Source organism: Hippoglossus stenolepis, chromosome 5 (assembly GCF_022539355.2).
Source record: "Hippoglossus stenolepis isolate QCI-W04-F060 chromosome 5, HSTE1.2, whole genome shotgun sequence".
Taxonomy (NCBI): domain Eukaryota; kingdom Metazoa; phylum Chordata; class Actinopteri; order Pleuronectiformes; family Pleuronectidae; genus Hippoglossus; species Hippoglossus stenolepis.
The window spans coordinates 10299972-10318073 of record NC_061487.1 but is presented as its reverse complement, the minus strand read 5'-3'; the positions used below and the strand labels follow the sequence as shown (position 1 = coordinate 10318073).

The 18102-nt window shown below is 40.6% G+C and overlaps 1 protein-coding gene across 1 annotated transcript; it reads left to right on the top strand.

Annotated features, from left to right (window-relative positions):
- The first annotated feature begins 1692 nt into the window (after positions 1–1692).
- Positions 1693–17093, top strand: appl2 (adaptor protein, phosphotyrosine interaction, PH domain and leucine zipper containing 2). Its single transcript, XM_035156264.2, has 21 exons — positions 1693–1849; positions 4150–4248; positions 4973–5032; positions 6031–6102; positions 7070–7157; positions 7436–7477; positions 7570–7628; positions 8282–8428; positions 8886–8968; positions 9179–9331; positions 10673–10861; positions 10969–11011; positions 11267–11323; positions 12093–12187; positions 13325–13480; positions 13674–13726; positions 13895–14069; positions 14959–14995; positions 15137–15292; positions 15384–15431; positions 15999–17093. The coding sequence occupies exons 1-21, from the start codon at positions 1793–1795 to the stop codon at positions 16128–16130; spliced, it is 2001 nt and encodes a 666-aa protein (XP_035012155.1). The 5' UTR covers positions 1693–1792; the 3' UTR covers positions 16131–17093.
- The last annotated feature ends 1009 nt before the right edge of the window (positions 17094–18102 follow it).

Below are 18102 nucleotides of genomic sequence, written 5' to 3'. Positions count from 1 at the left end.
TACGTCAATTAAACTGTAATGGAGACCTAAAATGTCTTGGAGGAAGTAAAAAGGAGAAAAACAATTAGAGTTTTACATCTCGTGTTTCACTCACTTTAAGTTACATTATCTTGTGATTGTAAAGTCATCTTGGTGACAAAATGATACAGCTGCTGTTCTCAAGTAAATCATATTGAACACTAAACAACTTATTACAAGTCAGTTTATTTTACACTTGTTTTAAGTACAAGGTTCGGTCATGATTGAAGTTTTTTATCTACCTCTCAGTCATTAGGCCATTAAACCACTTACACTTTCACCTGTAATAGAAGTCAACAGGTGGAGACGATGTATAATCTTTGCTGAGTGGGAATAGCTATAAGGGATTTTCTGAAGTGAAATATACGTGGCAATATTAACTGCTCTTGTAATGTTGGGCAAACTAAAAATGAAACAATAATCTAATTGTTTTTAATTACATTATATTCTGGCCTCGCCTCAGCATCTACACCTAAACCTAATAATTTCAGTTCAAAAGTAATTATCATACATAATAAATTGGATCTGACTAAGTATAGAACAAAGAAGTCAATCTTCTTGTTTAGTTTGGATGTGCGCTCACTTCATGTCGCAGTATCTGACATTTGGAAAGCTAGGAGCACGGTGACTATTCACTTCATCATCTCCGATGGGATCAGTGACAGAAGGGATTGTTTCTTCCAGATGTGTGCAGCTTCTGGAAAAAGGGAGCAGTAATTTCAGAACCAGCTGCTCGAACAATTTTAAGTACATCTCACGATCTGCCTGTAATTTGACATTTGTGTCTGAGACAAAACAAAATAGGAGCTGGATGATGATTACTTACAAGGGTTTTTAATTAAATGGCAATGATATTGTGCCAATCAGCTGTATTAAACACTGCATAATCATACATTCATTCAGATCATACACATTTAGCACTAAAACAATCAAGCTGATTAATTAATTTCTCTTGTCAATCATTCACATTATTTTTTCAAATGCTAAACATTTATTGGCTCACTCTGATTAACCTTTGCTCAGCAGGAACTCAAGATATCTTAACCTTGAAACATTTTGTGTGGCCTGATTTTGTGAAATCATTATTTTATTTTATTCTTTGTTTGCTATTTATTTATTAGATTATTTCTTACACACACCATAACGTTGGCCAATGGACATGATGCAAGGATGTCGGTGTCTCAAACAGAAAATGAACAATACATGTATCAAGTACATCTACAATTTATATCAGAGTTTAGAACAGAAGAAAAACTTACAAACATAATTAAAGTAAAGGAAATGATTTATGTTTTGTATGAAAGAGAACTCTTCAAATAATTTCTGTTACCACATGGGGTCGCTGTTTACAGTACAATGGCTGTACCTGGTTTGTCACAACTTATTTCTAGAGACAATTGTCTCTAGAAATAATCACATACACAAAATAGGAACAAATTTACACACAGTGCATATATATATATATATACTGTGTGTGAATTTGTATATATATATATACATATAGTATATATATATAGTGTGTGAATCGGTTCCTGTGTATGTGATTATTTCTAAAGACAATATAACAATATAACAATATATACATGTATAGTTTTTTTTATTGTTTTTATTGTTTTTTTATTCTTCACCATGTTTGTTCCGTCGGTTCTGGATGACGTCACACTGGGCCCGCCTCCAGCGCGTCCCTCGGCCGCGCGGTGGCCTCTGGGAAACCGAGTCCAAGCCGTGAATCATTCAAGCCTCCCTCATTCCCTTGTACTGCGACGCTAACAAGATGCCGGCCGTTCATCACAAGCTGCTGCTGGAGGAAGCGCTGCAGGACAGTCCTCAGGTAGGAGAGAGAGAGAGAGAGCGGCTCATCCCGGGGAGAGGACCCGGCTCCCTGTCACTGTGGAGGGGGCGAAGCTACCTTACTGAAGCCCAGAGAGTATCCTGGTCCCGGTTGTAGTCCGCTCCCTCTGCTCGGTGACAGCTCTGTGTTGACACGTTGTTATGTGGATGTGAAATCCTCGTTCAGGGCCGTGAACACTGCTGTTGTTTATACAGCTTGACTTTATCATGAGCGTTTGGTTGTTTGGATACGGAACCGCCGCTCGTCACCTGTCTGCCTGTCTGTCTGCCTGTCTGTCTGTCTGCCTGTCTGTCTGCCGGAGGAGATACTCCCTGTTTAACTTCCCAACTCATTATGGACGATGTCACTACCACATACAACACAAACACACCTGCAGCCATTTTATTCTGCAGAGTCCTCTGACGTTAGTTGTTTCTGGTGTTTAGACTCAATCTGGGCCTGATTCTCTGGATGCGGGAGGGTTTTCCATTATCCCCAGGAATTAGTCAATAGCCTGCTACAGGGCTGGTGTCTGTGTCTGTGGTGAGCCCCACATGCTGTGTGATGGTCACAGCTCTGACATGAACTGTGCAACATGTTCACTGGGCCTCATGCATGGATGTGAAGTGATGGTAAAGGGAAATATACAGGACACCGTTTGTTATAATGCACAAGGACTAACACTAGCAGAGATCTGTTCTTTACTTATAGGAAGATGTAAGCATAAGACAATTGGAATAGAAGATAGAATATAATTCAAAACTAAAATAAGACAAAGGAAATATAATTCCCACATCTTCATTAAAGAGATTATTAAATATTTCCACGGTCTTATTATTATTATGTTATTAATATCTTATTATCTGTCTGTCCTGGGAGAGGATCCCTCACTTGCGGCGCTCTCTGTGTTGTTTCTAAATTTCTTTCCTCTGCGAAACGTTTTCTTTGTGTGTTTGAATGATTAATTGATATATTTAAGGGAATTAAAATAATCTTTAAACTTGTGCAAAAAGTCAGCAACATTGGGGTAATTTTGGTTACTTTACATTTGTTTATATCACATTTCCCACACAAGATCAGCAAGTTAACACTATTTTACACAATATATCAGTTTTTCAAGAAGCTGGGTAAATATAAATCTCGATATGTATTTCTTTGATTTTATTGTTAATAGGGAACATGTATGGTATCTCACCATGCACATCTAATGTAGCCTGTATTCTGTGTTACATCACTCTGTTAACGCTGCTGACATCCTCGATGGTTGTGCTTAAGTGCAGCCCAAGCTGAAGCTGGAGGCTTATTCTCATCTCTCACATTATTGTCCTTCACATTGTAGACTCTTATTATAAGAAATAGACCTCTTACTTTCATTCAGTAAATTAATAATAATAATAATAATAATAATAATAATAATAATAACATTAACGATAATGATAATGATAATTTCATAACTTTATTTATACAGCACCTTTTAAAAGCAATGTTTCAAAGTGTTATTCAGGTGATCTCCTTTCAGTGTGAAACGACCATCACAGTTTCCCTGTTCACAGGAGTGAACTGTAAACAGACTTTAGCCAGTGGGTGTGTTCCTCTCTGCTCTATCTGTATCTGCCCCACCTCGCTGCACCTGACCCCAGACATGATTTCCTCATTTTGCATACAGCCAGCCTGCAGTAAAATCACTATGCCTCCAGTATCACTTCAGTACCGCAGATCTCCTCATTTCTCTCCCTGTGTCTAATGTCTGCTGTCTACTAATGCCAATGCTCCTATTAACTCCAAAGGCACTTAGTAGAGCACATACCTCCAGCACAGCAACAACATTCCCCTTATGAAAACACATTCACATTCACTTGAAGAAGATGTTTATTTGGATTCTGCACCAAATTTCACACATACGAAATTAACAAAACACCATCTTGCACTGTTAAAGAAAAGGGGGAAATAAAATCCTGGATCTGCAACAAAATTGAATGGATTCATTCTGTAGTTTTTATGTAATTGTGCTAATTTACTAACAAACAAAGAAACAGCGATAAACACATAACCTTTGTGGCAGAGGTAACAATACTCCTTTACGAATTTCAGGTTAAGCAAATAGTTTTTGTAGTGTAGTGTTCACTATATGGTTGCCCAACAGTTTCAACAAACTTTCCCCAAGAAACAGATGAAGCTCCAACTTAACTGTCCTGGGCTGTATGTTAAGCTTATTTTTTATTTTAGATTAGTTTGCAGATTATTTTCTTGATCATTAGAACAGTGGATAATAAAATGTCGGCAAACATTTTGTCCCACAGACTCGCTCTCTGCTCAGTGTGTTTGAGGAAGATGCCGGGATGCTCACAGACTACACCAACCAGCTGCTCCAGTCCCTGCAGCGGGTCTTTGGAGCTCAGGTAAGTTAAAGTGGAACATTTGCATTATTGAAATTCACTATTGTTTTGGTTTAGATTTGCACTGACCTAAAGAGGATGCTCTTGTCTCTCTGGAGGTTTTGACTGGACAAATGCCAAACTAGGATATTAAACACTGATTTTACAACCTCACTAATGCAAACTGAATAATTAAACATTATGCACCGAGGGTTCATAGAAGCAGCTGAGGAACCTTTAAGCATGAGTTTATTATTGACCTTTGGAAAATGTGTGTGAACCATAATACTGGTTCAAGGCTCCACTGAGTAAACTATAAAACCTTTCCATCCACATTTGAAATTTAATTAATGCCACTGTTTGCCTTAAAATAATTATCTGTTCAATTTGCTCAGTTACTATGGTGTGCTGTGGGTAGTGGTGGGTTTGACTTTGTATAGCTGATGTATCACTCAACAACATGTTCCAGTAATGTTTGGTTTTTTGTTTGGTTTTATGTAACATGCCTTCAGACCTTTTCTGAACCAATAATAGGTCACTGGTAGATCTGGCATTTATGTGACTCATCAACATGTTGTTGTTTTTCTCATATGAAGGCTGATTCACCTGTTCTCAGTTCACCTTTAATTGTTCCCGCATTATACACAAGGTCCCGCAAGATAATAATGACAGCTATAGAAGCTTGGGACAAATCCTGAGAAATTCAGCCTGCTAATTTATCATTTTCTGTCAATCTGCTCCCCTACAGAGTGAAATGGGTCTGGCCACAGAGCAGCTCTCCAAGCAGCTCCTGGAATATGAGAAGAAAGTAAGTATAGGAACCATGATCACTTGTGGTGACCCCTCAGTTTGATGGTTTCAGTTTCTCATCTGTTTCAGTTTCTCATCTGTGTTCTTATACTGATGAATGTCTTGTTCCTTTTTTTGTCAGTGTGTGCGTAAGAGTGCCCTTCAGTGTGCGTAGATTCTGTTCTTACACAAGAACAAATCCCAGATAAGAAAACATTGGTGAATGTCAGAATCTTCATTAAACACTGTCTAAGTGGGTTCTTAAGAAGACATTTCTTCAGTTGGTCAATGAGGCCCAATGTTGTTTTCAGATAATATTTACATCTTATGCAGTATTTTGCTGAAAATTCCATCATGAAATATCTGTCATAGATACCTATATTTTTACTGCGCAACCTAATCTTGCCCTGATTTAACCTAATGTGCTGAAAAGAACAGAAAGGGAAACCTTCATTTTGGTGAATGCCTGCATTTCTTATCAAGATACCCGCATTAGTATTATCATTTCCATCTGACCTTTATTCCTTGTGTGAGTTTGCATGTGTCTGCCACACCTTATCTCTGTCATGTCTATTAAATCTCTGTGCATGAAAGACAGATGAAGTAGAGGTGCCTCTGAGTCAGTAATCCATCACGGAGCCTCATTTTATGTAGCCAACAAGAAACTAAAATGGATTTGGTGTCGATTCAACACAGCGGATCTATTAAATCATGCTGAAAAAGAAACGCGTAGATCATTAGAGTGTTGGAACGCATTCCTGTCTGCAAAGTGGATTTGGAAAAAAAAATCTGCAATGACCTGTAATTGATGCACTTTTTAGTAGTTTTAAACAAGGCTTTAAACTCAGCCTCTTAGCATGGGGTGTTTTAGCATCCCTGGACTTGTTCCATGAAAGTAATGTGCCAGAAATCTTGGCAGAAGTTGTTTTTTACATTTAAGCTCCCAGTTCAGGGAAGCTCTCCATGCCACATTATGCAGTTTCATGATTAAACTTGTTTGGCCTCTCTTCTGTCTAGAATTTTGCCCTTGGAAAAGGTGATGAAGAGGTAATCACCACGCTGCAGAGCTTCGCCAAAACTGTAGTGGAGGTGAGGCCTGTGTTTGTTTATTATACGTGTGTACTTATGTGTGTGTGCACGGTGCACGCACAGCAGAAGAGACGGATGATTCTTAATCACGTTACAAAGGATGTTGCACCTGCATTCTCTTTCCACGCCGTTCAAAAATGACCCCAATTAGAAAAGACCTTATCCTCCCTGTAAGAGCAAACTGATTTTATACTGATGCTAAGAGGTGGGAATGATGCCAATGGCGCCGGATGGATGGAGGGAGGCAGCGGTAGGTGGATGGATGGATAGATGGAGGAGAGCTGTGCAGGTTTAGGTACATAGTCATAACAGATGGGCCTGTCACATTCAGCCACGGGAGTTCACAAGCCTGCCTAGTCAACACTCAACAAGATTCAGAACACACACAGACACACACAGACACACACACACACACACACATATATATATACACAGTATGCCCAGAGGACACAGGTTGATTGTTTGTTTGACCTTTATCTCGTCGTGTACAGAGGAGAGCTCATTTCGCAGTGATAATTAAGCCAACTGCTGAAACCTAATCCTGTGAACTTTAGCACTTGCAAAATAATGCAGATTAAAGGGGGTGTCAGCTTGTTCAAATGTCGGTTGTGTAGCTTGTTCATAAGCATGAAGAATAACAGCAGGATTTGCTTGTGTGTGCAACATTTTGGCCCCGTTTCCAATATCTGGGAAAACATGAGGTTTTATCATTCTCTTCACGAAATGCACTGTTCCACAACGTGGAGCTTCTTATGATGGAGGGGAGGCATTGTCTGCACCCATTTCACCGGAAATGTTATTTTCCATCTTTCCATCCCAAAAAAATAACTGGCAGCAAATGTCACTGTAAATACTAAAAAATGAATTGTAGCCCCCCCCTCAAGATGTTTGGCAAGAGTACATCCTCTGTTTGTGTCCTTGTGCGGCACTTGATATTTTTGTATAATGTGTTTTTTGTCTCATCCAGCTGAACTCGCTCCACTCAACGCTAGCCAACCAGATGGCTGACAGCATGGTCTTCCCCTTGATCCAGTTCCGAGAGAAGGACCTCACAGGTAGGACCACACATGCACACAAACACACGTGCACAAAACTCATTATAATAACATCATAAAATTATCTTTGTATTGAATTAAATCTTTTTTAAATGTATTAGTCGAAAAAGAAAAAAGCTGCATTGGTAATTCATCATTTAATGGTTCTAAAATATTAGATTCATTTTGCACAACCATACACTTTGAGTTATCTGCTACTATAAAGCAATAATGTATTTTTAAGATGTTAATCTGTTGCAGATATTGCAACAAAACTCACTAAACACTGAATTTTGCAGAGATAAGCACACTGAAGGAAATATTTGGCATCGCCACTGATGGTGAGTCTATACTTTTTTCCACCAGTTTCAGAAAGCAGCTGACGCTTGTAGTTATTATCTGAGCCTCATGTCCTTTCTCTCGTCTGCTGCAGAGCATGAGGCAACTATGGTGAAGTACAGCCGACTGCCCAAGAAGAAGGAGAATGAGAAGGTAGTGAGACGGGGAAACACTCTCTCAGCTTCACTAATGGAGCTTTTCTTCCATTGATCTCAGGCTGTAAATGGCCTTTCCCTGCAGTAATGCTCTGCTAATGTGGGAGTGTTTTTCTAAGTGTTTGAAACACAAAGAGATGGAATTAAATGTTGCTCACTGCTAGAGCTCACTGTTGTATTAAGACTGTGGTGACACAATGCCATTTGCCTCTATTGCATGTGTTGTTACACATTCAAGATAATCTGTGTGTTTGTGAGAGCAGGACTCTTTCTGCATATGCACATTCAGCAAATAGTTGGTTAGCATTGTGTACGTGTTAAGTGTTTAAGAAGAGTTAAAGCACAACACTTTGTTGCTGGAAACCAAAACAGCAAAAAGGAGAGTGAATATAGGACTTACTCTTATTGGGTGGACATACTATAATAAAGTTAAATGTTGATCAGTAGATGCTTGATGTGTAAATAAGACATCAACCTTATCAACTTGTTAATACATCGAAATAGTGTTAAGAGAAAGTTTTGCTGCCCCAAGTGGCCAAAAGCTCAAGTATTGCACCTTTTAAGCCTAAGTGATGCTTAGACCTGTTAGTGCATTTGTGTCTAGGTGTGTGTGTGTGTGCATGTTTAACCCGGCTACTCCTGTACGTGCAGCTGAAGACAGACTTGGTGAAGGAAGTGGCTTACACTAGAAGGAAGCAGCACCAGGCCTCACTGCAGTATTACTGCGCCCTCAACGCCCTGCAGTATCGCAAGAGAGTCGCTATGCTGGAGCCCATGTTAGGCTACACACAAGCACAGGTACTGAGCAGCTGTCGGTTTACTAACTGATCCATTCATTAATCTGATCCAGTCATTATTATCAGTTCATTGTCGAAAAGAAAAGAAGCCATGGATTCACAGGAACAGATACAGATGTGCAATGTAATATTATATCTATTTTATAATTATTTGTCTAGTAAATAGTTTGTCTCTTGACAGGATATCAATCAGCATGTGCAAATGTGATGATTTGACGTTTTCTGATGGAATGTTGGGCTTTGGATGACAAAAGTATTTCTGACGTTTACAGGCAAAACAATGAATTGAGAGAATAAAGGATAGATTCATTGATAACGTAAATAATCTTTAGTTGCAGTCCTACTGGCATCAAAGTAATTGTTATTGCTTCTAGAAATTTATATTACATTAAAAATGCAACTGTGAAGATGAGATAAAATATCAAATAAATGACCCAGTTCTGTCTCTTAAATCTCAGATCAGCTTCTTCAAGAAAGGCATCGAGCTGGTGTCGAAGAAGATGGACAACTTTCTTTCTTCTGTGTCCACCATGACACAAAGGTAAAGACCTTATGTCAGTAATCTTTGTTTCATCACATCGACATTTGAACGTGAGCTTTGTTATGGACATTCTTAAGTATTGCTCAGACAAAAGTTTATGCTGATGCTCCGCAAATGTATTTTGATGCTCAAATTGTTTTTTTTTTAAGAAGTAATTTTTAAAAGTCAATTTGGGACTCTGCCTTTATTTAAACTTTTTCTCCTGTCTAGTATCCAGTCCCAGCTGGACACGGAGGCGGAGGCCATGCGTGCGTCCCAGAGGGAGCTCCTCTCAGTGGAGGACACTGTCTACATGCCAGATAAGGACACTGAGCCTGTCAATCGCACACTTATCCAGAAGGCCGGCTACCTAAACATAAGGAAGTAAGATTAATTACACTCATTATGGCCTTATCTAAAATCCAAGGACATTTCCTATTCCTGTAGCGTTCCGAGCCAGTCAGCATGTCGAGGGGTGTCTCGGGGGGGATACAACTTTGAACAGCAGAATCAGTGCTTCTTACACATATGGCTTTGGCTTTGTTCGAGAATCCAGTCTGGTGCAGTAGACATGGGCAGTACATTTTAAATGTCTATGAGCAAACATAAGGAGAATATTGCTGTTTCTCGAAATCCACATGAACAAAGTCAACAATGAGTCTCAGCAGATGAGGTGTGTCAGGTATTGTGTGTAGACAGTGTGCGCTGTCAGCTTATTGCAGAGTGGATATATGAGAAGGGAAACTTCCTTAATGGCTGCAGGGTGTAGAAGTGTAGCATCGCCTGCAATGTGATTCAGTGAAATGTCAGCGCTGTCAAACTCGGTCTCTCGCTCACATACGTCCACAGTCTGTGACAAATGTCTGCGATACCAGAGAAAAGGTTTCCACAGAATGCCATTCAGCTTAATGACACGCTGCTAGCAGCCGCCGACGCCTGTCAGACCGAGCTGAGTCCACAGAGCATCTGCTATTTCCAAGGGTTTTGCAAATATGAAGGTTCTGAGTCACATGTTGCCGCACTTTGATATTTATCTAAACAGTGCGTATGAAGCAAAGGCTCAGAGATAAGCCATCCACATTGATAGTGTTCCGCATGTTTGAGTTATACTGAGTCATTCACATGAAGCTTTGTACTTAGATTGAGTGACTCAGCATTTATTTATTATATTTTCTTTATAATTATTTATTTACATAACCCATGAAATATTAGCCAAGACAAATTTCCAAACCAAACCATCTTTGCAAGGATAGCTCTAAAAATCTAATCACATCTAAAATTGAAGACAGCTTAAGCATTTTCAAATAAAAACAAGTTTCACAATAAAGTTTTAAAATAAGTTTATTTTAGATATTGTGGAGGAATAAAATATGCAAAATAGGGAGAAAAGGAGAAACTATTCATTTGGAACAAGTATGTTCAAGTATGTTATTTTGACCTTGTTTTCAACAAGGTGTAAAATATAAATTCACAAGCAATATTACCACTATTTTAGTTTTTAGAAACTTTGCACAGCTTGTGAGGGGAGAAGGACTTGGAAGATACTTATTGCACATCTTCATTTTTTCTAAAATAATCTGTACTCCAGATGTGAGAAAGGAATTTCCGTCACATCCAGCTTTAAATCCTCAACACTCCCCCCTCGTCACAGTTTTGGTAACGTCACATCCCTCACCACTGACCTTTACCCACCCTCTTTGCTCTGTCTCATTCTCCGTGCTCCAGTAAAACCGGCCTGGTGACCACAGCCTGGGATCGACTGTTCTTCTTCACCCAGGGAGGGAACCTCATGTGCCAGCCGCGGGGGGCGGTGGCCGGGGGCATGGTGCTGGACCTGGACAACAGCTCTGTCATGGCTGTTGAGTGCGAGGACAGACGCTACTGCTTTCAGATCACCTCCCCCTCTGGCAAAACGTATTTACACTTTTACATATCAAGCAATAAGTAAAACACAAATATGTGTGAGATCCAGTATTTGGTGTTTTATATTAAATCTTCTCTCTTGTTACTGATGCCTCCAGGTCGATGATTCTGCAAGCGGAGAGCAAAAAGGAGTATGAAGAGGTAAGTGTGATAGAGGCTGCGTTTCATCTTCTTTATTGTTTTTACATCGTCGTGCCAGAGACGTCTCTCCGGCTACGAGCATCTGTCACAGGGAGCAGCTGTCCAGACTCATTTGTGTGTTTTTTATGTTTGGTTTTGTGCTTGGACTCATCTGACTGGCCTGTCACAGCCACTGTCAGTCAAGTGATTTCAGGCTGCTCGTGTCTGAGGTCGAGAGGAAGCTCTAACGTGGATCTCGTGTGTTTTCTCTCTCAGTGGATTTGCACCGTGAACAACATCTCCAGGCAGATCTACCTGACTGAAAACCCAGAGGTAAAGTGTTTCACTTCAGCAGACATTGAGGAACCAAATGCTAAATGCAGAACTTTTCATTGACTGTGTTTGAGCTTCCGTGTTTAAGCATGTAAACATCTTAGCCCGATTTCAGCATCCTGCATAGGCACTTATCCAGGTTTTGAGAAACCCAACTTTACTAGCTGGAGTACTCCGTAATAACTGGGACATAACGACACCGGCCAAAGTAAAATACTTGTTTAATGTTTCCTGTTTCTCTCGTCTCACATTGCTGGCAATAAAGTGGATTAGCCAAATCCGGAACTCAATGTTGGCATTTAATAGAGCTAAGCCAGCTATGAGCTTAAAGGGATAGTTCACAGAAAAAAGAAAATTAGCTCATTATCTTCTCACCTCTATGCCGATGGAGGCCCCCCTAGTGGTGAACGTGTTTGAGTCCTCAAAACACTTTGGAGTTTCAGGGGTAAACAGTGTTGCAGCCAAATCCAATACTATTGAATTAACCGGGGAACAGATTCTTCAAACGTAAAAAACAACATAAATAAAAAATAACTTGCCTCCTCACTGCTCCTGTGACTTCATCCAAGTGTCCATAAGCCTTGACATTCGAATTTACACCGTGTTTTTCGCCGAAATGTCCGCTACCGGAAATAGCGATGCTATAGGTTTAGGTGCTGTGAAGAACTGTTTACAGGTCATGTTAAACCTGGGAAACGTTTGAAGTCACTCTTCAAACATACACCTGCCGATATAGAGATGCTGCAGTGTCCCTGTTCTTTGTTGTCAGGCTGTGGCCATTCGACTGAACCAAAGTGCCATCCAGGCTGTCACGCCCATCACCAGCTTTGAGAAGAGACAGGAAGGCTCTCCTAACCCCGACAGGTCAGACGTGACACTGTACACATTTTGTTAAGCAGTGGCCATTCGTGCTTGTTTCTGGCTCCGTGAGTATTGTTGTAAAATGTGAGATTTTCACAACATCTCTGCAGCACTTTGAACAAGATACAGTATCTTCATCCACACCTTTTAGTCGCTGATGTCATTTGATGACATGATGTCAGTTTGTTCCTGGAAGGAATGAGAGAGAAGCCTGAGATCGCTGAGGGTGATCGTCATTTCACTGAAAAGATGATCTGGATTTATTATGTTGTTCTGAAAACATGTTGATTTCCCAGAGTTCCTCACTCTTGAAAGAAACAGGAGTCATGCGTCCCCAGACCTCAATTTTGGCTTTTTAGGTCTTCCACCCAAGACTTTTTTTCGTCATGACGAGTAATAAGATTATAGATAGATAGATGAGAAAAGAGGTGAAACAGTATTGCATGTCAAAATGATCAGTTGAAGATAGTTCAATGTAATTACCTCAGACCCACTTTTTCCAATATGTTTTGAGATGTTTTGAGTCCTTTAAAAAGCAACGAAAGATCCATCTGTTCCGTCTGGCATTAGAAAACACACAGTTTCTTAAGTGTTATATCTCATATCTGCCCCTTCTTGCATATTTTATCTGGTGCCTTGTGTTGACTGTGAAGCACTTTGTGTGTAGTGTTTGTGAAAAGTGCTATATAAACAAACATTGCTTGCTTGCTAGTAATTGGCCGGCGGGTGGTGTCAGAGTAAAGGTCTTAAGGAAGCTGCACCAGGAAGGTTTAACACGTTGTAATCATAAACGTGTTAAGAGCGGCTGCGTGGCAGTGTTACATGCATGTGGAGAAAAGAAAGTGAAATCCAACATGTTGAAACACTTGTGAGATTTTGCACCGTGTTCAGAATCTGACATTAGGTGAGAAGGGATGTGAGAAATCCAGCCTTCATCTGTTCTGAGCCTTTAGGTATTAACTGTAGTTTTAATTGTTATTTCTGTGGAGGTTTATTATCATTGTTTTCATCAATGGCGGTGAGGGAGTCACTAACTCTGAAGGTATTTGTTGTGTCTCTATCAAATTTCATAGTGATCCATCAAGTGGTTGAAATATTAATGTTATTAATGTTATTAACTAACGTTATTCTGTCCTGCAGAGCGAAGCCCGGAGGTGTAAACGCTGGCAGCAGTGGTTCTCTGAAGACGGGGGCTGCTCCTGAACCAGAGGACCTAATCGCCCCTGGTACACCCATTCAGTTTGATATCATGCTCCCGGCCTCTGAGTTTCAAGACCAGAACAGAGCCGGAGGGAGGTGAGTAAGCGAGTGGGGCAGGAAGTTAGTGTGGGTGTAGGTTAGTGAATAACAGGGACGAGCCACTGGTGGGTGATGACGCAAATTTCCTGAAATTTGGCCCCATAGTGGTGATTAGGTTATTTCCAGGAAGCTGAATTATTCTTAATGACTCTAATTGTTGTTTCCGGTGTTTGTGCTCCCTTCCTGACAGACGCACAAATCCGTTTGGAGAAACGGACGATGACTGTTCAACAGAAAGTGACGGTAAGCATTTACCTCATCCACGTGCCAGGTAATGGTTCAGGATAATCTCTGTTGTGTTTGTGAGTGTACTCTCCTACCTGAGTGCTCATGTATCTTCGTTTACTGTCCTCATGTGTTCTTGCTGCTCACGTGTTTATGCGTGTGGCTGATGTTTGTATGTTTCTGCAGACTCCCTCCTGCAACAGGTGTTTGCTGTGCGCTTCCTGGGCTCCATGGCGGTTCGTTGTGGCGACAACCAGGAGGTGATCTATGAGGCCATGAGGCAGGTGCTGGCCGCCCGAGCCATACACAACATCTTCAGGACCACAGAGTCGCACCTCATGGTCACCAGCAGCAGCCTCAGGTAAAGTGTATCACTCAGGTATGAAGTGGTTCAGACCTGGTGTTAACATCCGTCTGGAGAGATGCCATCACAACAGGGTGTGTTTCCTGTGACCACTTGTGATCGGATCTCACTTCCCTACTTTATATGTGAATCAATACCAATGTCAATTGTGTTCGAAGAGAAAATTATGTTGTTTTTAGCTCCACTATGAAATATGGTCACTGAGAAGCATAAAAATAGACTTCATTCATGTACCAAATGTTTGGAGAAGTTATCCTAAAATATTATCATAATCTTGCAATGTTGTTTTATTTAATTTATTGGTTCAACCTGTCTTTACTATTACATTTACTACATTATAACTTTGTCACTTTCGACCTTGTTCAATGCTGGAATCCTGGAGCCTTCCAAACCATTCAGTGTGTTAAACCTGTACTTTACAGCTAAATAACAGCATTACAGTTTATATAGATGTAATGATATTGTGAAAGCCTGACCTATAAAATCCAACATGTCTGTTGTACTGTCTCAAGGTGAGTTGTCTCCATCCAGCTGATGCTAAATATAGATTATGAAGACGACACTGAGGAGGGCTCATGGAGCAAAAAAAACCCTGAAGCCTCATCAAAGCGTAAACATCTGTGTGACGAAGAACACTCAGCTCCACTCGGGTTATTCAACAATAACATGATGTTGAGTTGTTGTATAACCCGGGACTGATTGTCCCCTCTGTAATAAGTTTGTCAGACAAGATGAGACTAATTCAATTAGATACTAAAGTAACGTTGTTGAGATTGACCCAGAGAACTGCTCTTGGTCAAAGACAATAAAAAAGAGACGAGCAAAGAAGACGTGTCACTGTCGTATTTCAATATTCCTCTGAGTCTCTATTTTGTCTTCATAACAGGTTGATTGATCCTCAGACTCAAGTTACAAGAATAAGTGTAAGTACAAAAGAACAAGTCTGCATTAACTAAATAATCATTTTTTCTTTTTCTATAGAATTTAAAAGGCTCAGTCATGTTCGCTGTAACCCAATATTTTTTTAAACCTTTATCACCGTTCTCCTCTCACTCATTTCTCAGTTCCAGCTCGGAGAGGTGTGCCAGTTTGCAGCCCACCAGGAGAACGGGAGGCTGATGGGATTTGTGGTCGAGGGCAGAGACTGGAGTGACGGGGATGAGGAGGGAGAGCCCTCGTTCAGCGCCTTCGTGTTCGAGAGCAACACAGAGGGCGAAAAGGTTCAGACACCACGCACTGTGAAAGAGGGGAAATGTGTGAAGTGTTGCACAAATGTGTTACGTGTGTTAATCTTTGTGTCTTCATTCACAGATATGTTACACCATCAGCTTGGCGAAGGACATTACAGAAGCCAAGAAGGTAACGCCATCATATGGTGACATTTAAAACGGCTAATGCATTTAAGGTTGGTTCAAACTTAGTGATAGTAATAAATCTGTCGGACCTGTTTCTTACATCTCATTTGCCTCCAAACTTTAAAGCAGTTTTTTGTCAATTAGATATTTATAACTTTAAAATAAACTTAAAAACTCTTCAAACTTGCTTTCACTAAAAGACCTTTTCTACAGTTGAGTATGTATATTACACCACAGTAGTAATTGTTCCATATTTTCTGTATGTGTAGGTTTGAAAGATTTTCTTTTCTTTTTGTATGATTTATTTCCTCTTTTGTCTTTAGTGAAGCATATTTTATTGCACCTTTTGTACAAAATATGCTGTGTTATAGTTTTTTTTATAATTGACCAAGTGAAACCAAAAAGATAATTAGGAACACAACCACTAGAGGGCAGCAGTCAACACTTTCCCACCCAATACAGAAAGGTGACGAAGTAGGTACATTTAAATATATTGGAGCAGGTTGAGGAATTCAAACACTCACATGTAAAATGTTATCACGCAGCAACTCAGTTCTTATTTTCCTCCCAGGACCCCGAGGCTCTGGCTCAGCTGATGAAGAACATGCCGCTGACCAACGATGGCAAGTTCCTTCTGCTGGAGCCCGAGACGGACGACATGACCAACGGGGCCGGACAAGAAGACCTGGAGTCCGAGGCCTAGTCAGAGGAAAGGGGCCTCACAGGCTTATTTGAACCCAGGAGAGAGAAGACTTTCCCTGGGTGAACATTTCATCATGACCCCCCGCCCCCCCTAACTGCTACTGTAACCCCCCATATTAGAAAGTGTACTTCACCTCCAGCTGTGATAACAGAAGGAGACGACAGGGTGGTTACATGCACCTGAGCACACTTCTCATTGGGGCCCTTTTCCATCTGCTTTTCTACGGTCAAACTGTAGCATGGGTGTCTGGTTTTGTTTTTTCTTGTCTATGCACCACTGTGGCTGTTACATCGAAAAGGGACTTCATATAGGTACTGATTGTGTTTCATCTTCTAATTCTTCTGCCATCGAAACACAAGGTGGTGGACCATCCCCTTCAGTTTAGGTTTACATGTACTTTTAGGTTTACAGAGTTTGAAGTCTGTAGAGTTTATTTCTTTACTTTGACTCTTGTGTTAACGTCGATGTAAGAGACTCTCATGCAACTACTTTTTATTAGTACCGTACAAAAAAAAAAAAGCATCATTGCACTTCTTAATACTGACACTTAACGGCTACAGAAAGCACTAACTGAGCAAATTGAACGATCTGAGACAAAGACGGTTTATCATCATGTCAGTTCATTTAGTAATTATTCTAACTCTGTGTGAGGGTTTGTCTTGAAGCAGTCGGCATGAGTGAGGTTACTCAGACCTGACGCACCGACTCGTCTTACGATTGAATTAACGTCACGTCGGACAGACACGATCTGGTCCCCGTGCGAATCAGGTGTTGAGATGCTCCGCGTGTCACGTCCTCCCCAAGCAGCCCGAATCCTCTTTTTCTTTTGTACAATTAAAAACTTCTTTGCACTCCATTCCTCGAGAGCCTGTGTAAATATGATCTGTCTGAGCGTCTGTGCGATGTTTAACCAGTCGGCTGCATTAAAAGCTTTCAGAGTCCATGTACATTGGACTGATTATATTGAGTGTTTCTCAGTCTCTCTCTCTCTCGTTCCCTTTGCAGAAGATTAAAACCAACACGGGGCTGTAATACTAACAAGGACAAAAAATAAAAATCCACTGAACTGTTACAGTAACACATGAAGGCAAACCACAGCGGGTTATCGTGTCCTCGCTGGAAAGTAATTCGCTCTTTGCTGCTGCAGATGAATACCAATGACAACAGAGGGCACACGGGAATGTAGCTCATCTGTGAAATTCATCCTTCCGTCTGCAGTTTAGTTCCTTTTTCAACTCGTCGGAGCTGTGATGCTGATCTCGATTGGACGGTGAAGGCCCATGATGCTCTGGGGGAATGCGGCGTGTTTTGCACCATATGATTTAGACGAGGTCGAAGCCACAAACCTGACGTCGATGGTGAAGGTGACTGTTGATCAGTGCATCAGTCAGTGCAAAATGTAGAGTTAGAACAAGAAGAGCCTAGAGGCATCTGTTCCACTCCTGAAATAATAAGTGACGATCATGTTGGATTACATGTAATTGAAGGAATTAAAGTAATAGTTCCACATTTGGGTAAATATGAATTTTCCGGTCTCAAAAAGAAAACAGATGTAGTGATTAATATGGATGTTAACTGAAGTGTGAAAAACAATTCACTGTTAAAAAGATAATTGCTAGAGTAGTTCTTGACTACAACCATTAAGAGCCAGCTGCACCAAGTAACTCCCACGATCAAAGGTCTCATATTACATATTCTGATGCTACAAAATCCACACATGAAACTTACTTCCTTCAATCACACCATTAATAAGACGACAGCACACGTTGCTGCATCCTTTACACAAGCTGGAGTGTCATGCTGTGAAGTTCCTTTGGCTCATGTCGGTTCAGGAGACTTTCTCCAACTCAAATCCAAATTAAAATCTGGAACTGGTGAGTTTAGGTGTAGTTTCATAAGAGGACTGTCAAGCCTCGGAGGAGAGATGGACTCTCTGAGTGTCTAAGTTGCTGTGTTATGCAGCGTCAGGAAA